Source organism: Panicum hallii, chromosome 4 (assembly GCF_002211085.1).
Source record: "Panicum hallii strain FIL2 chromosome 4, PHallii_v3.1, whole genome shotgun sequence".
Lineage (NCBI taxonomy): Eukaryota > Viridiplantae > Streptophyta > Magnoliopsida > Poales > Poaceae > Panicum > Panicum hallii.
The window spans coordinates 8871766-8891868 of NC_038045.1; the positions used below are offsets into that span (position 1 = coordinate 8871766).

General features: G+C 40.3%; 2 protein-coding genes and 1 long non-coding RNA gene across 25 annotated transcripts; all 3 read left to right on the forward strand.

Annotated features, from left to right (window-relative positions):
* The first annotated feature begins 1598 nt into the window (after positions 1-1598).
* LOC112889368 (ras-related protein RIC2) lies at positions 1599-5441 on the forward strand. The gene is made up of 2 exons (XM_025955952.1): positions 1599-1958; positions 4734-5441. Exons 1-2 carry the CDS (start codon positions 1735-1737, stop codon positions 5158-5160), a joined length of 651 nt encoding a protein of 216 aa, XP_025811737.1. The 5' UTR covers positions 1599-1734; the 3' UTR covers positions 5161-5441.
* A 463-nt stretch (positions 5442-5904) lies between these two features.
* Positions 5905-13088, forward strand: LOC112889756. 19 transcript variants are annotated; one of them, XM_025956528.1, is made up of 5 exons: positions 5907-6331; positions 8946-9017; positions 11857-11972; positions 12370-12409; positions 12490-13088. In XM_025956528.1, the coding sequence occupies exons 1-5, from the start codon at positions 6288-6290 to the stop codon at positions 12533-12535; spliced, it is 318 nt and encodes a 105-aa protein (XP_025812313.1). In that variant the 5' UTR covers positions 5907-6287; the 3' UTR covers positions 12536-13088. The 19 variants fall into 19 exon arrangements, 2 of the variants coding, with proteins under 2 accessions (XP_025812313.1, XP_025812312.1); XR_003228185.1 differs by lacking the exon at positions 5907-6331 and adding an exon at positions 9787-10867 and having other exon boundaries at positions 6339-9017; positions 12308-12409; XR_003228195.1 differs by having other exon boundaries at positions 5905-6331; positions 8947-9017; positions 11857-12409.
* A 514-nt stretch (positions 13089-13602) lies between these two features.
* LOC112890698 lies at positions 13603-18984 on the forward strand. Of its 5 annotated transcripts, XR_003228324.1 has the most exons (7): positions 13898-14259; positions 14352-14744; positions 15160-15210; positions 15365-15954; positions 16718-16789; positions 17578-17965; positions 18530-18984. It is a non-coding gene; the product is annotated as an uncharacterized LOC112890698 (long non-coding RNA). The 5 variants fall into 5 exon arrangements; XR_003228325.1 differs by lacking the exons at positions 14352-14744; positions 15365-15954 and adding an exon at positions 13603-13891 and having other exon boundaries at positions 14098-14259; positions 16718-17965; XR_003228321.1 differs by having other exon boundaries at positions 15365-17965; positions 18585-18984.
* The last annotated feature ends 1119 nt before the right edge of the window (positions 18985-20103 follow it).

Consider the following 20103-nt stretch of genomic DNA (forward strand, 5'->3'; position numbering starts at 1 on the left):
TAGATAAATTTCATATAACTTTGGACTTAAGTGCAAGTTCAGGTAAGGTAATGATGACTAATATTTTACACTTTGACCCCTAGTGTAAATTAAGAGTTACCCTTATAATTTAAACATTTTACACAAAAGAACTCATATGTTTGAACTAATTACACACAAGTCCTTATTTTCACATATGCACCCAAATTTCACACATTCATCCAATTTCATTTAATTCAATGTATTTACATTTCATATTCTTCCTAATATTTTACAATTTTGACACCTAGGGTGTCACAGTATCTATCCTTAGTATGAGATAGGAGATTTCTCCTTAATAAACAACGTACAAAGATTGTTAAGTAGTGAAAAATTTTATCCATAAAAAAGTAGTGAATATTTACTTGATCCTTTCCTAATGAATATTCATTTCTTTTATGGGTTACCTAAAACTCATTAAAATATTATTGCTATGTTTGAATAGTTGTAGATAAATTCTAAAAATTAAACTAGGTATAGACATTGTTGCTGTGTTTGAGAAGTCATGGATAAATTCTAAAAATTATTAAATTAGGTATAGATGTTGTTATATATTTTTTTTGAAAAATAGCTGAAACAAAAATTCAGAAATACTTAGGGTTGTGGAGTTACCTTGACATGCTACTATGTGTTAAACGGCACTTTTTCCCAACTATGCCCCCTCTAGGCTGCCTTTTTTTTTTTTGGAAAAAGCACAACTAGACAAAATTACCTCAAGTTGGATTTGAGATTGATTCATGTCAAGTTATGTCTGATTTGTAGTTCAACGGCTATATTAGATGTTGTATAATGGAATTACTCAAAAAAGTTACTTGTTAATATTCTTCAATGTATAACCCGAGAACTTGCTTGCAACTTGTTTAAAACATATCTATGACTTTTCTTATTAATTCTAAAACTTGCTTGGTGTACTATATGCTTGACTCTTTCAAGTCTCTTGGCCGTTAAGAAAGCTCCTAAGAGGGATACTTCAACATAACTTTTTTCTCAACAGTTTCATGTGAAAATCAAAATAAATAGAATTCTACATTCATCATGAAATTTTGAATTCATAGAAGGGATGTTTGGTTCCGGATGACTAAACTTTAGCCCTATCATATCAAAGAGAATCTTATAATTTAGAAATATTAAATAAAGTCTAACTACAAAACTAATTGCTGAACCTCTAGACTAATTTGCAAGACGAATCCATGATTAACGAAGGGTTTTTGTAACATTACTGTTGCAAAATTATGAATTAATTAGATTTATTAAATTTATCTCATAAATTAGCACCATACGTGCAAAACAGATCCTGATTATGGGATCCAAATTTTGCCCTCTGGAACAAAATGGTGCGAGAGTTCAAACCAAAGCTTCAAAACTAAACGCGTTTTCCGCCTTGCTGTCGCGCAGAGAAAAAAAATCAGCTCTCGGCTCGGTTACCACTGCCGTAGCGTGAGGAAGCGGAAACCCCACACGGTCAGAAATGTAGCTCCACCCGACCAAAATCCCCCACCGCCGCACTCCACGCGCCCCCCCACCGCCCGCCGCGCCTGCTGCCGTGCCCGTGCCCCCTTCCTTTCCTCCACCCCCCCCCCCCCCCCGGCTCCTCTCCTCTTTCTTTCCCCACGCCCCCCCACCACTCTCTCTCTCCCCCTCTCCCGCTCGCTCGCCCCCCGAAACCAGATCGGCGCGGAGGGCAGAGGGGTGCCGGCGGCGTAGCGGGCCGGAGCAATGGCGGCGGGGTACCGGGCGGAGGATGACTACGACTACCTCTTCAAGGTGGTCCTGATCGGCGACTCCGGCGTCGGCAAGTCCAACCTGCTCTCCCGCTTTACGCGCAACGAGTTCAGCCTCGAGTCCAAGTCCACCATCGGCGTCGAGTTCGCTACCCGCTCCCTCCAGGTCGACGGCAAGGTCGTCAAGGCCCAGATTTGGGACACCGCCGGCCAGGAAAGGTACGCTCCGTCTCGCCTCGGGTCTGCTCTGCGCAGCTCGCCCTCGTATCTTCTCCTCTCCCCGCGGCCGCGGTAGCCGGTGCTGGCAGATCTGATCTGCGCCGCGGCTCGGTTGCTGGTCGCGTTTCCGATGCACGGGTGCTGCCGCGATTTGGATCTCGCTTGCCGAATTGCGTCGCGTGCTGGTGTCGATAGCCATTCGTAGGGTTCGGTGCTTCCGTGTTGCTGGATCCGATCCTGAAATGGGACCGGTAAGTTACGCGCGGATCAGCAAGTCGGGATCCTGTTCTATACTGAAGGTTTAGGATGCTAGGATGTTCCTCTACTCCCAAAACGGATTTATGATGCTGTTTGGAGCCTGGTTCCCTCGTAGGGTAGCATCGTGAGCGTGGCGTGGACTTGAGAGGACTGTTTGAAGATTATGTCGTTCCTTGTACGCGTGGCTAAGGATGGTCACTTGCTGCGCGAGACGGAGATCAGTCAATTTTCCTTTCTATGCATGCGGCTGCTTCTGTTCAATGGGTTAAAACAGTAAAACGCACACAATTTCAAAAATAGATGGCTCCTGCATACCATTTTTCCAGGCTTCACGCCCTTTCTACGGTTCAGTCACTTTCTACAGTTTCAGCACCTTTGGTACTAGTAAATTCTATGTTACAAACAGATTTGCAGAACATGCTCATCGAAAATTAGGAGTGATGCTTGCGTTTTCTAAGAACATAGCCTAAAGTCTCATTCCATTATCTTCACATCCCATATGTAAGCGTTGTCTTTGTAGGTTTTACTACTTGTGCACCCTAGGAAATGTAATAATGTGTTGAGAACTTGAAATGCTGATAACCAATCAAGATCACTGCATATGGCAGTCTTAGTTCATATGTGTTCCAGGCTTTCAGCAATTAAAAGTTAAAATTCAAAATGAGTTGCAACTTTCACACAAATATTAAGCTAGGAATACATGCAAAGTGCATTTTGAAGTGATTCCATATTGATGACTTATAAGAAACGTTAATTTAACAAAATGGATAAACGGGGTATACAGTGTCCGTTGTCCCTGTTTGAGGAAGCCCTAGGTTTGTGTTCCGGGACTATGGAGCATGCGCTTCAAAGTACCAGCTTCTGCCATTGCAGCTAAGCACCAGATGTAGCCATGATGACTCAGGAGTGTATTGTTTTTTTATTAGAATAGAAATAATAACATGAGTTCGTGTTAGATTGGGAACAGTTGAAGGGGTCTATGAGATGGTTTAAGTTGGTAGCTGCATTCAACATTTTGAAATTGGAGAACTGGAACCTGAATGAATGCAGGATGCCAGGATCTGACAGAGTGACAGGTGCACACAGAAATATGTTTGCATTTTGCATGCAGCAAGAGAAAGGAAAAATGTAGGGTCCATCGAATCAATTGTATTCAACCAAAATTAATAACATTGTCGTGTTTTATCTTTTTGAGTATTCCTTAATCAGTGAGTTTATCCTAGATAAGAACTTTTAATAACTTGAAATGGCATGCATGTGATATAGTCAGATGTACCACTTGATGAGGAACTTTGAGGCAAAGAATTCCCTTTACCTGGGCCGTGATGAGCTAGCTATGATCAGAATGCAAAATCAGCTACGATCCCATTGGGTTGTCTTAGTTTTTCTTGGGGATGAATTCACCAAATCAGAATGTGATTTATTTTCCAAAGTTGGAGGACTGGGACCTGAATGAAATGGTGCAGAGTGCCAGGTCCCGAAAGGTGCACACATAAATATATTTGCGGTTTCGCATGCAGCAAGAGGAAAAAGTGAAGGGTCCATTGAATGAACAGTGTCCAATAAAAAATGTTAATATATTAATATTATCTTGTTTTATCTTTTCAAGTTGTCCCTAATAACTGAGTTTATTTGTGATAACAGTTTCCCAGAATCTGAAATAGCATGTATGTAGTATACTCTACCATATCAATTAATGAACAATTTTAAGGCGATGAACTCCCTTTAGATGGGTGGATAAACTTATTACGGATTTCTTTGTAGTGTTACATCTGCTAGCCATCGAGTTGTCTTATTTGTTTAGTCATAGAATTCTGTATGAAATTTGATATGGATCCTAGGAAATGCTCTTGCCTCAAGTAGCACCATTGCCATTGTCTCATTGATGTTGTTGTAATCGGGTTCTTTGTGCTAACCATCTCAGTTTGAATCATTGTCTTCTTCTCATTGACACGTGATGATGTTTAAATATGATTTAGTGATTTACTCTGAATTTCCTCTGATGATTTTAATCAGCATTTGACTGACACAGGGCTTGGATTCCTTGTCCACCATCCGGTCAAAATAAAGGGAATCAGGATTGCCAAACTTGTAGACAATCAATTCTGAACAGACCAAACCCTAATTAATTTTGTTGAATAATCAATGTGGGATACAGAAAAAACTTGAAGATGACCAGTATATCGAATAAAACGGAAGATTGTGGACATTTGTTTCAGACTTTATTTAGTACTCCCTCCGTCCCTAATTGTAGGTCATTTTGGCAAATCTAGATACACACTGTTTGCTATGTATCTAGACAGTGTATATCTAGGTGCATAGCAAAAGCAATGTATTTAGAAATCCTAAAACGGCCTACAATTTGGAATGGAGAGAGTAGTTTTGACTTTATTGTGTAAATTTTATTAGGGTTCTTCATTTGATGTTTCATGGTACTGAATTTTGTTGCAAGTCAGCAGAGTGCTGTCATTTTGGTTTACTTATCTCACTGCATTTTGGATCTGGATCTTACTGCAGATATCGAGCTATCACTAGTGCATATTACCGAGGTGCTGTTGGAGCATTGCTTGTTTATGATGTCACTCGTCACTCAACCTTTGAGAACGTTGAGCGCTGGCTGAAGGAATTGAGGGACCATACAGATCCCAACATAGTTGTTATGCTGGTTGGCAACAAATCTGATCTGCGCCATCTCGTAGCCGTTCAAACAGATGAAGGCAAGGCATTCGCAGAGAGAGAATCACTCTACTTCATGGAGACCTCTGCGCTCGAGTCCACCAATGTCGAGAATGCATTCGCAGAGGTGTTAACCCAGATCTACCGCATCGTGAGCAAGAGAGCAGTCGAAGCGGGTGAAGACGCAGCCTCTGGCCCTGGCAAGGGTGAGAAGATCAATATAAAGGATGATGTTTCGGCGGTGAGGAAGGGTGGCTGCTGTGGCTGAGCAGCCCTGGTGTATTTTTTGGAGTTGTGTGATGTAGCTTATGTTATGGCTTTTTCCCAGCGACCGAGAATTGTTAGTGGCATTAGCAACTTCTATGTTACCTAGAGAGTTTATTGCCAAACTGGAAAACTGAAGGTTAGATCAGTTTAGATCTTTCTGTTATTGTACTGTGTATCCGGCTATAGGCATGGTATTGATTTTGCTGTGAATCCACTGCTACCATGTTTAAGCTTATGAACTGTTCAAAATAGAAATATGCTTCATGCTTGCCACATTCTCCATTCAGAATGTAAGAAAATTCTGCACATGGGGTGTGCATTTAGCAACTTCATCTCTATTTGTCTCCTTGAAATCTTCAAAGTCATCCTTCTCAATCTATGGACTGGGGATTTACTTGATTCCGCAACACAAAGGTTATATGATTTAGTGAAAATTTAACAAAATATTACTAACTGGGTTGTAAAATTGTTATGTACTGCACTGATTTACTTTCTGATTACAAAATTGTACACTTTGGGAACCACACCTTGATGTGTTAATAGAGGCGTGATACTTCATATACCAGGATTCAAATCATGATAAAAAGGCAGTACGGGCTTTGTTTGAGTGTGTTAATGCATTTTTTTTTTGCTTGTATGTGTTGTGTGCGTGTATGGTGGTATGTGGTATATACGTGTGTGCCATCCTTGTGTAGGGAAAACAAAGAGTTCGACGTTTTTTTTTGTTGCCCAATTTTAATTTAGCAGCAGCTGACAGGTGGACCCTTATGTCAGCTAACGGACACTTATATGCCGTAATAACCAGAACGAAAATTGACTGCCACGGTAGCGCCGGCGGCCGGCGCCTTTCCCGGCGATGGCGCCGCAGGGCTCCTCCGGCGATTCTCTCAACCAGCGCTCTGGCGGCTAACCCCTTTTCCCCTCTCCAGAGTCGCCCGCCTGCCTTTCTCTGTCGCGCTCCGGCGGTGGTTGGGGAAGTCGGGAAGAAATGGTAGGTTCTCTCCCCACCCAACAGGCCACAGCAACGTGTGTCTGCTTGTTTGATCTGATTGCAGATGCAACCCCCACTCGGTATCTCGTTCGATCCATCTGCTGTCGCAACGCTGCACAAGAAAATTTCATGGCGGTATGCAACCTAGGACTACAGGAGGATTGCACCTATCTATTTTCTGGTGAGAATCCTTCCATTCAAGAGATTTATTATGTTTGCAAAACCAGTCAGATGAAATCCGATGTCAAATCTGTGGACCACAGATGAATTCTTGTAATTTTCACGTGTTTCAGTCTTCTGCTGTTGAGTTAACCAGATGCATACACAGTACCATAGATTTGACGCTGATGGCAAATATGCTAGTAGTAGCAGTCCTAGCTTTCATGAACTTTATGTTTGTTGATATTGAGAAAATAACGGTAATGGCTGCCAATTCTCGACCAACACTTGGTTACATGCATGTACATTTCACTTTAGCTGTAGATGTTTACGTCTTCTGTATCCTGGGTATCTTTGTGCCTTGTGTTTAGGCTATATGATTCTGGTAAGAAATTAATGAACACTACTAAGTTGCTAACTCTGCCGGGTAGTTTATCCCCGGTTACACTGATTTGAGGAGGAGGTAATGGGATCACCAAAGCCTGTGCCTGTCATTTGCTTCCATTGAAGTCACTAAGGTGTCCAACTCCAGCCCCTGATCCACGGATTTGTTCCTTAACCTAAATACACAGCGCGGTCCTTTGTTTCACACAAATGAGGTTATGTACTGATCACATAGTTGATGAAGTAATAACTTTTTCAAGCATATCTTTCCTCAAAATATTAAACGTGAAGAGGCCACAGCTCAGCAGACAAATGACTTACTCTTCCATTAGGTTGTTACCACCAAAGCAAGCTTCCATTTGGGCTAAGAGAATTTTACTGACCCCTGGAGAGTGAGGATACACATTTTTCTGCATGTTCGAGAGAAAAGAAGAAAATTACCGTTCCTGGAAAGCCATTTTCTTTTCTCTAAGCTTTCTGCCTTTTGTCCTTCCCAGTTTCATGTAGGAGCAGGTGCAGTTTAACTGTACCTGCTGTTCCATGATGGTCTTAATGGTCAGCAATCAACATAGGCCAACTATAACTGCTTTATGTGTATATTATCCATTAGCAGAGAGAACCATCATATATTAACAGAATGATTGCAATCCAGTTGGTTAAATACTTAAATCTCATCACAATTATTCGTATGTTGAGATGCGGAGATTTAGAGGAGTTATTTTCAAGAAAACAAATGAGTAACAAGTGGAAGACTGCTCAACTATGCTTACAAATCTAATGGTGTTTTCTCCAAACAAACGATGGGCGGTTTTTGCAAAAGCGGAATTCATGAATATTGTTAATTGTTATCCTTTAGAGTTTGGAGTTTGGCTGCTCAATTGTTTGCTTTGATTATAAACCTGATTGCATTTGCATATCTATTTGCATGATTACCATGTGAAAAGTGGTTGTTTATTATGTTGCCCATAGCTAGCATAGTTAGTCAAAGGTCAAACAGTTAGCAAAATGTCGAATAGTATTCCGTGCTATAGAATGCACAGTCAATTGTTATGCTGTTCTTTTTAAGCAATGCTGTTTAGATGTTCATCGTTCTGTGGCTTGAAGTTGGATATTTCAAATTATGTGAATCTTTAGATGGTATGATCAGGGAAACACAATGATATATGGCTTCACAATTTTTATTCATCAAATCTTACCTGGAAGGCTGTAATAATCAGTGTAATTAACCCTTTATGTTATGGGTCCTTAAGCTCTCTAATATGATAGGGTTTCATCATAGGTAAATACATGGGACCAAAATACCTGCAATGTGTCTGTTTAACCTAGGTAAATACCTAGAATGTGTTTGTTTATCTTCACCTCCTCTTCTTAGCTGGCACCTATTATAAAGGTGGTTTTCTTACCTGGCGTTACCTAGGACCAAAAGAACTCGTCACTACTGTGTAATAATTCCTCCTTTGCAACTGTTGACTGAAAGATAGTCACCAATTGTTTCAAAAGTGTACTAATTAGCTTGTCCTAGACGTGATATATTTAAAAATGGAGGGAGTACTCTTCTGCACCTTGATAACCTGGCCCTATGACATAAGAATGCTAATGCAAAAAAGAGAAAAGTAGTTTATACCTTCATTTATTCAGAAGATGGATAGCTAGATGAACAAACAGCTCGGGTATAAAAAAAATCTGCTTCAAGTCACTGAGACATTTATTTGTCCTATTTGAGCAATTTTTAGCTCTAACTTTATCCTTGGCTTGTTAGACATGATGTGCTTTTTAATATAAAGTGTCAAGTAAGAGATGATGCTCTCATTGTGACTTTTGAGGTGTGCACTATACAAAATGATACTCTTAAAGCATTTTCTTTGCAATAATCATTTACGAAGAAGCTTGAATAGGATCCATATGGAATACCTTTGTTGCATCATCCATTTCCACCATTGGTTTTCAAATAGCATTCTGATGGGAGAGCGAAACTGAAGCAGGGGTATATACCGAATGGCAGGGCAATTCTCCTTTGGCAGGGATGGCAATAGCACTGCTCATTCTCCAATGCTTGCTACATTAGCCTCCATGCCAGAGGAGAACCACACTGTGATTCTCACCCTGAAATGCTCCCTATTCATCCTTGATCTCTCTCATTTCTTATTTTACAAGAAAGTCCATCACTCTGCTGTAACTAGGCCTTCATATTCTTCTTTTGTGCTCACTCTGTTTCTTGCCTTGCACCGTATGTTGCCATGGCAAATATATAAGACCAAGATGGGCAAGCAAAATCTGGATATGCTGCTGGATATACTTCCAAATCAGGACAATGCTTTCAGGAGGTATTCCTCTACCCCTACCTTTTTCATTTCTACTCTTTATTGAGTTAAACGGTAGAAAGAGAATGGCCCTTGGTCTATTGGCCTCTTGCCAACTCACCTAAAAGGCATAGGTCTCTCTTGCAATTTTATTCCCTGTCACTATTATTGGAAAAGAAGTTTGATGCTAGAATAAGCACGTTCCATCAATGATACATTTTGCATTAGAGACCAACCTCGTCTATTACTAACAGAAACTAAATCTTCTACCAGGTTATTTTCTAGGAAGTGGTTACCATCTCTATTAGGTTGCTCAAGTTACCTTATTTCCTTCTTTAGGTCATTTCTTTTAATCTGGTTACTGGAATACATCAATACAATTGGAGTTACGTAGAGTTCTCATTGCAGCAATGCTTTGCTGATTGCTATTGACTTCCTATACCTATTTATGGTTGAAAAATTAAAAATCTATAAAGTAATTCATTGTACTGTATTTTTCTTAAATTCTATTGGATGCAAATTTGCGACTATGAGTGTGTGTGCTGAAACATATTTACATTGCTTGAGCTTGAATAGAAGTGACTATGGTGCTAACCAGAAATGACTTTGTTACCATTGCAAAAATGAGACTTGATCTTGTGCCAAAGAACTAGTCCTCATTCTGTCAATTCCAACATGAAGGTCCCTAATTCAGCATCTTCTTCTATCAATTCAAACACCTACTTCCCTAATTACCTATACATGCATTGAATGCACACAATCAGATTGTATCATATTTGTTTATGCCATGAAGGTCCGTTGATATTATGCTTTGTCGCGGAACATCCCCATGGATCTTCTCATTGGTGCTGTTCAAAGCTGCCTCAGTTGAAAAATCCAGTAGGTATCTGATTCCATGAGCTTTGTAGAAAGGATGCACATTCTGCAAGTTGAACTGCTGCGGGCGTCGAAAGGCTGCATAACATTTCAATATATCTAATCTTGGGTCCTACACCCAGATGATTGTTTACATACTATTCCTGGATATTTATCTTTTTTGGAAACTTTGATTCATAAATATGCCACCTGTTTCTGCTGATTCTTTTTCTTGATCATTAAAAGTTCTAATCAACAGTCATCATTGACTACTTTTTTTTTCAGTTCCCCCCACAAGAACTACCATTGACAAGTTATAATACAATTTTGTTTTAACTAGCTAAAATTGTAGGAAGCAACAAGAAAATGACACATAGCAGGAATCATCAAAACATCGTTGTGCCATGTCCATGTCGCAAGTATTAGGTCTCGGATGAACGTGTCGGACCAACTAGTGTGAGCCTGAATTATCAACGTGTCGGACCAACTAGTGTGAGCCTGAATTATAACATCGTCGGAGAATGAATTGCGAGGTGATCCCATGGTGAGGAGAATAGATTGAAATTTTGCTAAGTGGCAAGTGAAAATCAGCAAGGTAGACAAGAAAATGGCACAATAGCATCACACTTTTTGCAGAGTGGAAGACAGTAAATTTTCTGAAGTACATAAGGAGAAGAGCAATGGATCCACCCTTTGAACACACCGAGAGTCTGAAGATGGCAAGTACTACAAACTGGTGGACATTACATTAGTTGCAAGTCAGTCGTTATGTTTACTATTGCAAAAGTGAAAACTTTCAACATGATGAAGATGCCAGTGGTGCTTGGAAAATATGCTTCTTTGTATCTGGAAGGCGCCTATCTGGAAATATGCTTGGTACCATACCTGTCAAGCAAAGAGAAGAGAAGATCAAGTGGATATGCTGATGCCAGCTTCCATGCCATAAGCTACTCTAGCAACGGTACAATGCATATAAATACAGAGTTGGTCGAACCTAGGATGCAGCAGCCAGTCATCAGGTAAGCCAAATAAGAAGAGTGCAATAGTACATTGGTGTGTGCATGGATGCAAGTCAATGATTACTGGGCCATTTTTCCTTGGGCAGAGTGATTAAACCTCTCACTTTGCTGGATCTGGTTTTTTCTGCCAAAGGAGATTTGTCCAGCGATCCACATTTGCAATCTCTTTAGTAACAGGATGGTTAATGTTGGTAGAATGTATTACTTATGTGTGCATATATAATGCACGTTCACCTGTTTGGGTTTGCACACTCATGCTTTAAAATGACGCTAATACTTCAATTTTATTCCGTTTAGTCTTGAATTTATCTCTTATTTTTTGTGAGTGAATATAAGGATATGATTAATATTTCTTCTAGTTTCAAAAAAGTGCCCCCCCTCCCCCCCTCTTAAATGCAATACATTAGAATCTAGTATCGTGACTCATATTTTCATTTACTTCCCGCTTTGGACTGACTGATGCTACTGCAGTACACATGTCATCAAATTTGTTAGATTATCAACGCCATTTTTCAATATATACTTTCAGATAAATGGTTGCCGCAATTCAATAACGGTATTCTTTTTACTAAAAGAGAATGGTTATTTGACTAATATATATTTGACATCATAGTTCGCTTAATTTTAGCTGAAGACTTTTGACTTTTGAGAAGTATTAATGCTAGAGAATATTGAATAAACTAGAAAAAAATTTAAAGAAATCCCTAGGAAACTTGCAGCAATTAATTATACATTGGATTTGCTTTTCATGTAAAGTTTGTAGTTTCAAATACTGGCTAACATTATAACATAACACCTTCAAGACTATAGCCCTAAGGAGATTGTTCCTTGATGGCTCGCTACAGTATTCAGCATAGTTCTCCTTCAATGCTGCCATTTTATAAATTTTGTGGAGAACGTGCATTTTTCATTAAGAGGACCATTTTATACATGGTCATGCATACACTTAGACACACACAAAAAAAAATGCATTTGTACTCCAATTTCAGAGCATACATGGCCTGCTTGGCTCCCCGCCACAAGCTAGTGGCCTGGTGGTTGTGGTGGCGCGACATCCAAGGCGTGGCGTGTTATGGCGTAGAACCAAACACGCAGACACTTATAGGTTCTGACCTGATAATTTCTCTTATAAATTCTTCATCTCATAGAAACTGTTCGTTTACAAAATTTCATTATCAGTAAGTAGAAAATGATCATATTATTTCTAATTAACTATAGCAGTTGTGATTAAAAATCGTATTGTTTATTTCGTTCTCTAGATACAAATGCATTGGAACATGAAAAGTAACATTTACTTAAGCATTTGATTGGCTCCATACCCTTCTCTATGCAATTATTTCTTGGTATTTGATATTGCTTTAATTAGATGGACTTTACTACAGTATAAAAGAACACTCTTTATGGGATAAAATTTGAAAGGTAAACGAACGGTCTTTGCAGGACGGGGACGGAGGGAGTAAGTCATCACATAAGTAACTCATCTATTTTATACACACTTTCAGGTTCCATAGAAGCCACAAAATGGAAGTTTCTTTTGCAATGGTAAATAACCTTATAACTTCTTTTGCTAAAACAGATATGGGGTGGAGCTAAAGCAGACTAAAGATTGTTGCTGGTTGCAGTTGGCTTCCTGATCCTGGTTATCAAACGGTCAATTCAGACATCTAAGCTGCTGCAGCTTTTGGCGAGCTAATTTGAGGAATATTTGACATAGCCCCAGATCAGTAGTCTTCAAATCTGAAGGCACTAGGTTCCATATGGGGCCGAAACACTTAGCTTCTAGTCAACAGTGCATAGGAGAAAGACATGCGATTGGTCAATATGAAATCAAGTGCGTCGGATGGCAGATCAGATCTTCACCCGTGCCTACCTCCTAGGGAGCTGCCTTTGAAGAGCATCTGATCAGCATGTGCCTGAAGTTCTTGAAGGCTGAAGAGCCACCGGATCTTCTAACGGCCGCGTCACACGTGAGACTCACATACATGCCGGACAGAATATAAGATCTCAATCTTGAAAAAGTACGGCTCCTTTGGCCACTTTGAAGCATCTGTTTATGACTGGATACTAGGACCGGCAACTCTTGTCAGCTTCAAGATATTTCCAAAAACGTTAGTTAATTATCAAAGGACAATGCAAGTTTTTTTTAATTTTTTTTTACTATACCTGAATTGCCCCTTCCAAATTGCGCTTTTGAATGAGAAATTTGGTCGATTGGATGAAAGTAGATTTGCTTTGTGTATTTGCTTTTCGCGCCCTTTGTTTGCTTGGCCTCCATTACTCCATGCACGCCGCAGATCTGTTGCTGCTGCTTCCTTGACAGGGACGAAGAAGAATGTCCAGTTGGATATCCGCTCATCAGTCTAATGGCGCGAATTACTTGAGCGTTAGGTGTTAGCTGGGTTGGGACGCGTTGATTTTGCTGGAATTTGCATAGGAAAAGTTTTAACCAAGATCTCCTTACTCCAAACGGGACCCTAAAACTTCTTTTCAGTTGCTCAACAAAATCATCTCCCAACACACAGAGAAGAGTTACATACAGAACATATAGTAGATAAGAATATAGTATCACAGGTAAACAGATGGTACAATGAACATACTCAAAGAACAATAACAGGGAATATTATTTTTAAATTATCATGAAATACTTGGGAAAACAGAATGGAGAAGAAAAGGAAATTAAAAAAGAGGCCAAACCAGCTCTTCCCGTCACTGGGCCACAAAGGAATAATGGGCCGCATGCGGCGTGCCCACTCTCAGCATGCTCTGTGGGCTCTCGTCTTCTCCGGTCGCAGCCTCCCCATCCCTCTAGCCTACCGAACTCGCCGCCCTCAAACACACAAACCGATGCGTCGCCGCTCAAATCTCTCTCCACCCAAAAAACAGAGCACGATCGCCGGATGAGATCGGGCTCTGCTGCAGCGATTTCAAGCAAGATCGGACATCTAACTCAATCTGGCCGGCGGCCGGCTGGGGCGAGCTGCGGGCGAACTCGAGCTCAATCCAGGCACGCGGAATGGTAATATGGTATGATGCTAGTACTGAATTGAGTCAAAATTATTGGTGGGTAGAATTAATTTGTAGATTTCTTTCCCCAATCCTGATGTAGTGGATGGGATCAGACATGCTAGTTTGGGGAAAATCCTCTAGTACTTGAAAAATAAACAGGGGGAAACTGAGAAAAATAGGGGTACTGTTTAAAGCTTGTCACTCATTGGAATTCATGCCTTCAGAATTCAGAATTTTGTGTTGCTCCCAGTACCTTGTTTAAGACGTGCCATCGCGGTCCAGGAAGTATATATATATATGATGCAGCAGGAACCGAGGTGGTTCTCGACGATGATGACTGACGATTGACGACGGCGAAGGCTGGTTCGCAACACATGGGGTACAAGGTTAGTATCCTCACTCATAAATGCTGCTCGGTTACGCCTTGTTTGGATTATAGGATCTCTAAAATATCCTTTTGTCCGTTGATAATGTTTAGCATCAAAGCCAGATGAAGAGGAAGCATACCCTCTATTGTATACATTGGACATAGGGAATCTGATGTAATAAATTCCACTACCACTTACTTTAGCGGTGGTAAGAAAGAAGAAGAGGAGGAATATATACCAGACATGGACACTTATGAATACGTAGGGGATAATTTGGTAGGAAAATCACAATTCCCTATCTTGGACAAGGCTAAGCAAAGCTGGCAAAGTTACTGATTTGAGCTTTGCCTTTCTATTCTTATTACTGGTTGCTGCTGAGTTACCATACTTTGTCACAGAAGAGCCTGAAGATGACAACATCCTTAGTACCAGAACATATGATGTTTGGATAACAAAAGCTCTTTTATCTTGCCTACAGGATTTGGTTAATTTTTTTTTAGTAGGTTAGTCCAACCATACTACGCTTGGTGTATCATGTATAATGACATTTATGTGAAGTCTGTCATAGGTTACATGTGTGTGGCGGACATCTCAAATGCATAATGGTCCAGTTTGTACCATACCAGCGAAGTTCTATGTATTGAACAGCTGGGCCTCTTTACACTTAAATTTCTAAAAACTGCATGTTTGGTGCTTGATGAATTATAATTGGCAACTGGCATAACGTACATCTGATTTGAGAAAGAAAAACCAACAAGTTTTTTAACTAGTTAATGGCTGCTGCCTTTAAGGTTTGCAACTGTTGATTATTGAAGCTTAGATTAACCAATTAGTTCAATTTGCTGTGTGGAAAGCACTGTTAACTTCTTATGTTCCACACTTGAATTGGAAATTATGTAACTAATTATCCTATTGCAGGTATGACGAATACTACCAACTCCAGGTGTCTGGCTTACTGGATATGATGAGGTAAATTTTGGAACTGAAATGCAATTGAGTTTTTGTTTCCTAGAATAGAGTACCCATTTCAGCCAAGTCATATTCAGAGCACGTCAATGCTTGTTCCACCACCTTGGCATAAGTTTCTGCAATAATTCTTGCAATGCCTATTTTCTCGGCACAGTTTATTTCATGGAGTACAGCCTCAGCTCCTGTTTGTAAAGCATCAGATGCATGAGGGATATGGCCTGCACCTGCCGCCAGGGCCTGACCTTCATGCTCCCTGATACTAAATCCCCATCCACCACTTTTGCTTCTCTCCCTAAAAGAGCCATCAGTGTTAATTTCGACCACCTCTTGTGCTGGTGTCTTCCATTGTAACAGGCTCGTTCCCTTTTCAACTAGCTTCTTTTCATGTGCTTTCTTGTATTCAACTGACAGCCTTGAGATTGTAAAGTTGAAATATTCAGTCGATCTAAAAGGATCTCCCTCCTCAGCTTTGTCCCTGTCTGACCACCAAAGCCACATGGAGATTGCAACTTTCAACTGCAGCTCCTTTTCTTGATGAAGAAACTCAGATGAGTTCCCTACTGTTAATACATTTTCCCAACTTTATTCTGGTCTCCTAATCCATTTGAGCTGTTTGCCATCTTTCTTTCACTGGCTTGCATCTGAAGAAAAGGTGACCACCATCCTCATTTAGCCTTTGACACATCGGGCATACTGTATGTGGTCAATCTTCATTCCTCTTCTGACAGGATTTGTTCTGAGAGGGTAGGTTGTTGTGCGTTGGTCTCCATAAGAAATGGATTAGCTTCCCTGGGCATGCCGCTTTCCACAGCTGTTACCGATTAACAGTGGTCTGGTTACCAGTGCCTGCATTCTATTATCTGGACGTGAAAAGAGGAACGTAGGTTATAACTTCAGAATATAGAAAGCTAGATACAAACAGCTAGGGTATAAAAGAACTGATTAAGTCAATGAGGCATTATTTCTTCTATTTGAGCAATTATGTTTGAGGCTTTGAGCATTAACTCTATACTTGACTTGTTTGGCATGATTTGCTTTATAATACGCAGTATCAAGTAAGAAAATAAATGCTCCCATTGTGGCTTTTTAGGCGTGCACTATACAAAACGATACTAAATGCATTGTCTGTACAACAATCATTTACAAAAAGGCTTGAATAGGATCCATATGGAATACCTTGGTTGCATCAGCCGCATCATTGTTTGCAAATGGCATTCTGATGCAAGAGCGAATCTGAAGCAGGATTATACCGAATGGCAGGGCAATTCTCCTTTGGCAGGGATGGCGATAGCACTGCGCATTGTCCAATGCCTGCTACATTGGCCTCCATGCCAGAGGAGAACCGCACTGTGATTCTCACCCTGAACACTCCCTGGCCATCCTTGATCTCTCGTTTCTTATTTTTTCCAGAAACTCCATTACTCTGCTGTAACTTGCCCTTCATATTCTTCTTTTGTGCTCACTCTGTTTCTTGCCTTGCATCGCATGTTTCTATGGCAATATATAGGGCCAAGATGGGCAAGCAAAATCTGGATATGCTGCTGGATATACTTCCAAATCAGGACAATGCTTTCAGGAGGTATTCCTCTAACCCTACCTTTTTAATTCCTACTCTCCCTTTGAGTTAAATGGTAGAAAGAGAATGCACCTTTTTCTCTTGGCCCCCTTGCTGGCATAGGTCTATTTTGCCATTTTATTCCCTGTCACTGTTGTTGGAAAAGAAGTTTGATGCCAAAATAAGCATGTTCCACAGATGATACATTTTGCATTAGAGACCAATCTTCGTCTATTACAAACAGAAACTAAATCCTCTACTGGGTTATTTTATACAAACTGGTAACCATCTCTATTAGGTTGGTCGGATTATCTTATTATGGTTTCTATGACATTTCTTGTAATCTGGACATCTGGTTACTGAAATGCAATTGGAGTTACTTAAAGTTCTCATTGTAGCAATGCATTGCTGATTGCTATTGATTGACTAAATTTATTTTTTTAAAAAAAATTAAATCTAGAAAGCAATTCATTGTACTGTATCTTTCACAAATTATGTTGGATGCAAAACTTGCAACTATGAGTGTGTGCTGAGAGCCTGAGACATATATATTTACATTGCTTGAGCTTGAATAGAAGTGGCTAGGGTGCTAACCAGAAATGACTTTGTGACCATTGCAAAAATGGGACTTGAGGTTGCGCCAAACTAGTCCTCATTCTACTGGAAAAAAAAAAGCTCGGAAATTGCATACTTAATGGGAAAAATATAAGCAATGACTCACCATCTTCTATCAGCTCAACATCTACTTCGCTAATTATACATGCATTGAAGGCACACAATCCGATTGTGTTCTATTTGTTTATGCCATGAAGGTCCATTGGTATTATGCTTTCTTGTGGAACATACCCATGGATCTTCTCATTTGGTGCTGTTCAAAGCTGCCTCAGTTGAAGAATCCAGTAGGTATTCCATGAGCTTTGTAGAAAGGATGCACCTCCAGCAAGTTGAGCTGCTGCGGGTGTCGAAAGGCCGCATAACATTTTAATATATCTAATCTTGGGTCCTACACCAAGAAAATATGCTTCCTTGTATATGGAAAATATTCTCGGTACCGCACCTGTCAAGCAAAGGAAGAGAAGAGAAGATCTAGGGGATATGCTGATGCCAGCTTCCATGCCATGAGCTAAAATCTAGCAACAGTGCAATGCATATAAATACACTGGGTTGGTCGAACCTAGGATGAAGCAAGGCAGTCATCAGGTAAGCCAAATAAGAGTGCAATGGTACATTTGTGTGTGCATGGATGCGAGTCGATGATTACTGGGCCATTTCTCCTTGGGCAGAGTAATTAAACCTCACTTTGCTGGATCTGGTTTGCTCTGCCAAAGGAGATTTGCCCAGCAATCTACATTTGCAATCTCTTTTATTAACAGGATAGTTTTTGTTGGTAGCATGTGTGGTTGTATAATGCATGTACACCTCATTGGGTTTACATTGCGCTTTAAAATAATGCTAATACTTCAATTATTATTTGTTTAGTCTTGAATTTATCTTATCTTTTGGTCAGTGGAATAAGGACATAATAATTATTTCTTCTAGTTCTGAAAATGTGGTAAAATATTAGTGCATTTTTCCTTTTTTAGATGCAATACATTGGAAGCTAGTACTGTGGCTCATATTTTCATCTATTTCCCGCTTTGAACTATTAAAATAATTGATGCTTGTGCACCAAACATTTAAATGGATTTTTGGGTCTGTCAACGTAATTTTCTCATATATTCTTTCAACAAATGTACTTTTTACTAAAAGATAATTAACCTTTAGGAACAAACCCCATCCTCAACCCTTCTAGAGACTAAAAGATTGTCGCTGGTTGCAGTTGGCTTCTTAGCTTGATCCTGGCTATCGAACAGTGAATTCAGACATCATAAGGTGTTGCAGTTTTTGACGAGCTAGTTTGGGCATTATTTGACAGAGCCCCAAATTCCATGTGGTGCCGAAACACTTGGCTTCTAGTAAAAATATATGAAGTTAGCTGTGTTCGGTGGCAGATCTCCACCCGTGCCTGGCTGCCTTTGAACTTTGAAGAGCATCTGCTCAGCATGTGTCTGAAGTGCCACTGGATCTTCCAACGGCCGCATCACATTGAAAAGTACCTCTCCTTTGGGCATTTTGATGCATTTATTTGTGACTGGATACTCGGACCGGCAACTTTTTGTAGCTTCAAGATATTTCCAAAAGCATTAATGAATTATCAAAGGACAATGCAAGTTTTTTTTAAAAAAAATCATTATACTTGTCCATATATTGGAACAAAGTTGAGATGTGCTGGCCTCCGTGCACGCCCCAGATCCGTTGCTGCCTCCTTGACAACAGGAAAAGCTCCAACGGGATCCAAACTTTTCCTCACTGGCTCCGCGAGATCGTCTCCAACACCGAGCAGATGATAATCTGGGCCTGCTTGTGGTTTTGGTTAATGGGCTGTTGGAAACAAATTTGGCCCGTCTCATGATTACAGGGGATAAAAACGGCCTTTTGCCAATCTAGGGTTGTTTTTATTAAAAAAAAGCTATATGATATTTGATAGTCTCTCAGTCCTCGCAAACAATTTTATTTTTTTTTTCTAAGTCAAACTATCTTAAATTTGACAAATTTTATATAACAATACAAAAATTTATGATATTAAATCAATCGTGTTGAGGCTTAGAATTCATGTCACAATCAGTCGTGATTGGACCGTGCCGGCGAGCAGGTGATAGCTCACATCGATCAATCCGGCGGCAACCGATACAATTGAGAGTCTGCCCACTGGTCATTTTCTGTAAATAAGTAGAATTCAGATTTTAAAAATGCCTGCTTGCATTGGTGATCGATTGCTCCACCCCACCAATAACAAGATGCAAATCACGACGATGATGATCACCCCCGGCCGGTACATGCATCTTGCAGCTTCTGAGAATTAGTAGGATTCGGATCACGTAGCAAGCCCAGCTACCCCAAATACAGAATTCCAGTGCAGCTTCTTTTTTGGAAGTGAGGTGGTTTCGTCAAATGCATTGAAGTTTTTTTTTTTTGAAAAAAAAGTTGTGTGGCGTGTCACATGGACTCACGTGCACGATTATTAATTCGCATCTGCAACCGAAGTTTCGTTGCTGCAATTAATTCGACAATTATTTGCGTTTTTCAAGTATGCTCGCGAATGAACCTAACCGGCAAGTGGGTTATACTAAATTCACGTTATCCGGCAAGAGGGCGGCGGAGGCTCAGCGTAACTGCACATAAGTGGCATGCATTTCCGTATAGAGTTCAGACCGCGTAACCACCTGCTCTTGTCAGTGATTACGCCTCTCCACCGATATGCAAGTTGCCGGGGGTGTGAATATTGAATGCTGACCCGG